The sequence below is a fragment of the Neomonachus schauinslandi genome, chromosome 5 (genome assembly GCF_002201575.2).
Source record: "Neomonachus schauinslandi chromosome 5, ASM220157v2, whole genome shotgun sequence".
Classification (NCBI taxonomy): Eukaryota; Metazoa; Chordata; class Mammalia; order Carnivora; family Phocidae; genus Neomonachus; species Neomonachus schauinslandi.
In genome coordinates this window covers 160,081,866-160,088,237 of record NC_058407.1, presented here as the reverse complement: position 1 = coordinate 160,088,237, position 6,372 = coordinate 160,081,866, and the positions used below count along the sequence as shown (strand labels likewise).

At 64.0% G+C, this 6,372-nt stretch overlaps 1 protein-coding gene across 2 annotated transcripts; it reads right to left on the bottom strand.

The window, feature by feature from the left end:
* Nucleotides 1-2,378: 2,378 nt before the first annotated feature.
* HSD3B7 (hydroxy-delta-5-steroid dehydrogenase, 3 beta- and steroid delta-isomerase 7) lies at nt 2,379-5,933 on the bottom strand. Of its 2 annotated transcripts, none has more exons than XM_021700495.2 (7): nt 5,794-5,933; nt 5,283-5,454; nt 4,914-5,069; nt 4,553-4,661; nt 4,375-4,474; nt 4,038-4,200; nt 2,379-3,523 (listed from the first exon to the last, which is right to left on the bottom strand). In XM_021700495.2, the coding sequence occupies exons 2-7, from the start codon at nt 5,446-5,448 to the stop codon at nt 3,108-3,110; spliced, it is 1,110 nt and encodes a 369-aa protein (XP_021556170.2). In that variant the 5' UTR covers nt 5,449-5,454; nt 5,794-5,933; the 3' UTR covers nt 2,379-3,107. The 2 variants fall into 2 exon arrangements, with proteins under 2 accessions (XP_021556170.2, XP_021556171.2); XM_021700496.2 differs by having other exon boundaries at nt 4,375-4,420; nt 5,794-5,893.
* Between the last annotated feature and the right edge of the window lie 439 nt (nt 5,934-6,372).

Genomic DNA, 6,372 nt, shown 5'->3' with positions numbered 1-6,372 from the left:
ACTTCTCCCAGCAGGTAGTGTGAGGAGTACGTGTGTGCGTGCGTGTGCGTGTGTGTCCAGGATGTGCTTCAAGTGTTGATAGGTCTTCTCCTCAGACGGAGCCCTCCGTGTTGGGTGGGCCCAAAAAATCTGTATTTCTCTGCTATGTAGAATATGTGTGTGTGTGTGTGAGTGTGCGTGTGAGTGAGTGTGAGGCTTTCTACATAGTGTGTTTCTGCCCGCCTGTGTATCCTATGTACACGTGTGTGCTTCTTTAAACCTGTGTGCCCCGTCCAGGGTTGTTCATCCAGCTGTATTTGCCCTCTCCCTCTCTCCCCAGAGCTGCTGACCAACATCTGGTGTGGCCACACACCGTTCCACCAACACTGTGCAACTGGCGCTTCCTGCCCTGCCAGGTCTCCGAGCCTGTGTGCACACATGCCCACGTGCCAGTCTTTTCTATGTCTCTGCCAGAGGGTAGCCCTGCAGCTGGGAGAGCGGGGATACGTCCGTGTGCTCACACGTGCCCAGGCCGAGGAGGCCCCGCGCGGGTGCCCCCCCAGCCCCGGGCGCGGCCATGTCCGCCAACGCGGCCAAGCTGCCCACACGCCGGTGCCGCCTGGAAGGGCTCTTTGTGGGAGATGTTACCGATGAGGGGCATGTCCAGGGCTGCCCCGGACAGATTGAAAAGGAGGGCACTCGCGCCTTGCACACGTTTCCCTCAGAACTGGGAGAGGCCAGTGTGTGTCTTCAGCACTCCCTTGGATGCCCCGGGCTCTGCCGGTGTGGCGGCCTCTGCCCCAGGGGAGCTGAGTCCCAGGACCCCTCCCCTGGACACATCTCCTGCTAGATGTTGGCCATGGCTGTCCCCGACCCTGCCCGCCCCCTCCCATGCCCCGGGTGGAGACTGAGGTGACGCACGGGCCCGGGTGTCTGAGGGTGAGGAAGAGGCCAGCACCTCCCTCGCTGCGTGGACCACACCTGCCCGAGGCACGGGTGGGTTTGCGAGGCTGGTGGCAGGCGGGAGGTGCATGAGCCAAGGACCCGCATGGACGGGAGTGTACACCCAGGGCTGGGTGTGCGTGTGCACAGGGTGAAGGGGTCGCGTACGTGTGTGCAGATTGTTTCCCAGGGTCCCGCTTCCTGTGCAGTGTGTGTGTGTGTGTGTGTGTGTGAGTGTGAGAGACACAGAGACAGGGAGCCAATGCAGATGTGGCCTTCCAGAACACAATACCCCTCCCGCCCGCCCCCCCTCTCCAGCTCTTGTAGCTGACCCCTTCCCTACCTGAGCTGTCTGAGCCCCGCCTGTGTGAGGCCGGTCGTTACAGCCCCCACGGTGGGCTCTCTCGAGGAGGGGAGCCTGCCCGTCCCTTCCAAGAATGTCCTTCTGCAGGACGGGAAGTTTGCCCCGGCATCTAATTACAGCCCTCGTGCTCCCATGTCAGCCACCTTTGGGGACATCAGAACGGGCCCCGGCACCCCCGCCCTTTCCCCTTCCTGCCGCCGAGCCAGGACAGCCTTGCAGCCCCGGTGTTCCGGAATTCCCACAGCCCTGGGGCCACGAGCGCGAGGGCGGAGCCGCGGCTGGAGTGCTGCCGTGGCCTCCGTGAGTGGTGTCAGGCCCACGTCTCTGGGAGGATCCCCGAGGGGCTGCTGTGCCACAGCTTCTTCAAGTCCCCACATCATGTGACGGCCGCTTGTCGGCTGCTGTGTCGGTGTGTGTCGTGGACCGTTGTCTGGGGGCTGGTGTCACGCATGTTCTCGGACGAGTGTGTGCGGCTCTCCCTCCACGCACCTGCGACCCCCAAGCCCATGTGTGCCCCGTGGGTGGCCCTGGGCCTGGCCGAGCCTCGCTGCTTTCCTGTCCCCTCCCCCCCCAGCCCTGCCTCTCACGAAGCACACTGCGTGTCCATCCCATGTGCCTGTCGGGCGATGCACACTCTTGCCACGCGTTGAGCGTGTGTACATGATGTGTTCTATGCATTCGCCCTGTCCCCCCAGCCCGCCCCGCACAGGACAAGATGGGTGGCCCCCCGCTCCCCCCGCCTGCTGTGCAGCCGTGTGCGTTGGCGTGTGTTTCCGTGTCGCTGGCGTGTCACGTGACGTAGCCGTGTTTGCTGACATGAGCCCTTGCCCCTTCTGTTTCTCCGTTGGTTTCTAGAGCTCTTTCCCTCTCCTCTCCGGAGGGGACAGGACTCCTGGGGCCTGGCTGGGGGCCCAGAGCCAGGCCACCCTCTCCTGTTAGCCCTCAGAGTCCCATCTCTCTCTATTGGTGACCAAGTTGCAAATGGATAAAACACAGGAAAATTCTGCCCCCCCCACCCCGCCCTGCATGTCCTGTCCCCAGAGCCCCCCCACCCCCACCGCGGGCCGGGTTGGGCCCCGTGGGACGGGAGAAATAGCAACCAATCCAACAGCGGGCGTGCTGTGTGCTCACTTCCTTCTGTCCCCACATGGGACAGGCGCCGTGGGGAGGGGGAGACAGGGTGGGAGGCAGGAGGGGGGAGCGGACAGGTAGATGGACACAGGCTTGGGTAGGGAGCTTTAATCCAGGGCTCGGCCACGTACAGCACAATATTGTAGGAACTAATTTGGGTGGAGCGGGCAGAAGAAGGGAGAATGCGCAGATCTGCTTAGGCTTCGTTGAAGAGAAGAGAGGGCTGTCTAAAGGTGATAAATATTTTTAAAAGAACGGGACTATGACCCCCAAGGAGGGCCAAAGGTGGTGGGAGGAGCCAGAAAGAATCTTCCCGCCGAATGGAGGCCCGAATCCAGGCCTGGACCTCAGAAGGCCAGCACGAAGCCCGTGGAAGTCCTACCCACTTTCTGCTTGAAAAGCCAGAAATGGGACGGGGTAGCTGAGATCATCAGGGGCATCGGACATTCGCCCACCAGCCGTCAGGCCTGGGTTGAGAGTGAAGACACGCCTGTCCCAAAGCCCCGCCCTAGAACTTAGAGGCACGAGGACACCGACTCAAGGCTCGTGGATGCGACACGGGGAGAGCTGTAGGGACAGCCAGGCTGGCCCCAGACCCCTGCTCCAGCTCCAGACTGCAGCCTCCCCACCCCCCCCTCCAGGGTTTGAGGGCTCCGGACCCGGATGGATGCTCCAGGCCCTAGCTCCACCGTCACTGGGCTGAACCCTCCATGGCCCGCACCCAGCGGATGGTGCGGGTCCGGCTGTCCTCCCACGAGAACAGGGGCTCGTAGCCGAAGTGGCGCTGAGCCTTGTCGGTGCTCACGGTGAAGGTGGTGTTGGCCATGGCCAGTGTGTAGGGGTTGAGCAGGGGCGCGTAGAGAAGCAGCGGCCGCAGCAGCCACTGCAGGAGGGCATTGAGAAAAGCCAGGAGCATCAGCAGCCAGTAGGGCGCCAGCAGGCGGGTTTCCACCAGCCGCAGCCCGCAGGGGCCCAGGAACTCCATGTTGAAGTCCTCGTAGCTCTTATAGGGCGACTCGTCGTAGCAGAAGTACACCTGGCCGCCCACGAGTGCCGCTCGCCGCTCCAGCTCCCGCGCCACCAGCACGTGCATCCAGGCCACGTTGCCTACCGGTGGGGGAAGGGAGGCGGCTGTGGCCCCGAGTGCCCCGGAGCCCGCGGAGAGGCTGCCCTTTCCCGGGCCGGCCGGTGTCCAAGCCACCCCCCCACTCCGGCCCCCGCCCCCGGCTTTGGGCTCACGTGCACGCGCCCGTGTAACTACGGCCCTTGTAAAGGCTGCTTTCTCCCCAGCCCCTGTAGCCACTTGCCCTCCAGGGCCAGCCTGGGTGGAGGCTACTGCTTCGGCGGCTCCCGTGCGGGTGCTGCCCCTGGCCTCTCCCGGGGAGATGCGGCTCCCGTAACCGCGGTCCTGTCCTCGCCCGGGGACATATTTCTTCCGTTCGCCTTCCCAGCTCGCACGGACGCCGCTTCCTCTCTGGTCGTGCAGGCAAGGCCCGCGCATCCGGCTGCTCCGGCCCACACGTGGCTCACCCTTCGCTGGCCGGGGGCGCACACCGCCCACCCAGGACGACACGGGCCCTGCCCCGTTCTCAGCCTCCCCACTGTGTAGCCGGGGCCTTACCCACATAGACCCGACCGTGCTCCACAGAGGCTGGGATGGCCCGGAAGAGCCGACCCCCCAGGCGAAGGCCCTGGTGGTAGAAGTCCCTCATGATCTGGTGGCCTTCGCCGTAGATGCCAGTGGGACGCAGGGCACACGTCACCAGGGGCAGCCCCCCACGGACCTGGGGGCGAAAGGCAGGCATGGTGAAGGCCCAGGACCCGGCAGCCTGCCCTCTGGCCCGGCCCCTTCAAATTGGAGATGGAAGGGAGGTGCCCAGGGCAGGCTGCGGAGAAGTCCCGCCGGCACTGGCAGCCCTCCCCACCCCGGCTTCGTGTCTCTTCGCCTCCTGTCTCACCTCCCTTCCATTGGCTTCCAGGACCAGCCGCTCAGCTTGGGCCTTGCTGCAAGGATAGGGGTGTTTGTGGACTGCTTCATAGGGGGTGTCCTCATTGCCCCTAGTTGAGGGAGAGGGAAAATTCTTAATGCTGAGGGGAGATGGGGCTCCTAGAGTCTTGAGGGGAACCTCAGCTTACCGGTAGAAGGGGTGGCCTTTGATGTTGGGCCCCACAACTTCCATGCTGCTCGTGTAGACCAGGAACCGTGTTCCAGTCTGCACACAAGCCTCAATCACGTTCTTTGTGCCTGGGAGAGGTGGTGGGGAGGGGAAGGGTGGACCCGAGCTACAACTTCCTCCCTCTCTGCATCTTTCCCACCCCGCATCTCAAATCTGGATGACGGCCCCGGGCTTCCTTCCCCGGGCCCAGGGAAAACCACAGCGGGGCTGAGGGCCGCCGGACCCGCCATTACCGCGGGGGCAGGAGTGTCCAGAGGAGACACAGGAGAATCCCAGAAGTCAAGGTCAAAGAGGGGGTGGGGAACAAGCAGCCACCTCACCCTGCACGTTGACCTCGTGGATGGTCTTTGGGCTGGCCCGCCCAAACACATCCACCAGCCCAGCTGCGTGGATGACCACGTGGGCTCCAGCCACAGCCGCTGCCACCTCGTGGGCCTCGGTCACATCCCCCTGGATGGCAGTCACCTGCACGGGCCCTGGTAGGGATGGGGGCAGCCAGAGGCAGTGTCAGAGCTGGGGCCGCCGGCCAGCTGCTGGGCTCAGCCTACACCCTTAGGAGCCACATGTTCCCAAGGTGACTCATTCATCCCATCCATGTGCACTGGAAGATATAAACACGCATCATCTTTTCCACCCCGGCCAGCGGAGTCCGCCCACCCCACCCTCGCGTCCCTCCCCACCATGGTCACCTGTCTTCAGCTCCTCCAGCCAGGGGCCCAGGTGCAGGTCAAAGACCCGCAGCTCCGAGAGCCGGGGTTCCCGCTGCAGAAGCATCCGCACCACATGCTCCCCCAGGAAGCCGCAGCCACCTGTGACCAGGTACACCAGCTTCCGGACCTCTGTGGACTCGGCCATGCCTGGCTGGGGAAGAGAACCCGAGCTGCCTGCCCCCGCATACCCGGTGCCGGCAGCACACCTGTTACCCCTCGCTGCCGCCTCTGGCCTGGTAGGCTCCCGAACCTGCTGCTGGGGCTGCAGCAGCCAGGCTACCTGCCCTCTGAGCCTGCCAACTGCAGCTCCTGAGAGAAGAAGGCTGAGGGCCTGGCGTCTGGGAAGGGCTCAGGGGCTGAGCTGGAGGGGGTGGTTCTGGGACAAAAATGGAGGGCAGGAGGTAAAGAGCTGAGGAAGAAAGGAGAGGGAGACGGGAAGGGCTGTGACTAGGGAAAGGGACCTTGGGGCCCTAGCATCACCTCGGCCTACCTGCAGCCACGCTCCCAGGATACTCAAACTGGCCACCGGACGGGCCGTCTTCTCTCGACGCCTGGGCCAGCCGGCCACCACACCGTCCCCTTCCGCTTGCTCCTCCTCCCTCCTGGCCCATTCCAGGAACAGACACCAGCCCAGCCTCCACCCCTCCGTCCCCAGCACTCTTGCCATAGGGCGCCCCCTGGCGGCCACTCTGCAGTCCGCTGGCAGCTGGTTCCAGCAAAGAACTTGGGGAAGGGGGCTGGGGAAGCCACAACCTGCTGGGTGGGCACTGAGGACGGAGCGGGTGCGGTGACCTCATTCCTACTGCATGACATCGGTCCTCCCCTCTTGCTGGATTTCCCAGGATGCCAGAAGCCCAGCAGCAGCTGTGGTTCTGGGAAGGGAAGGGAGGCCGACCTTGGCCCAGCTCCAGCTGACCTTGGTGGGGGATTTCTGGATGACCATTCCAGCCTAATAGGTGGCCCAGAGCAATGGTGGTTGAGTCTGTACGTCTACCCACCCCAAACCTCAGGCCACCCATTTCCCCCTCTCTTCACTCAACCCATCTTCTGTCCTTAAACCCTCACCCCC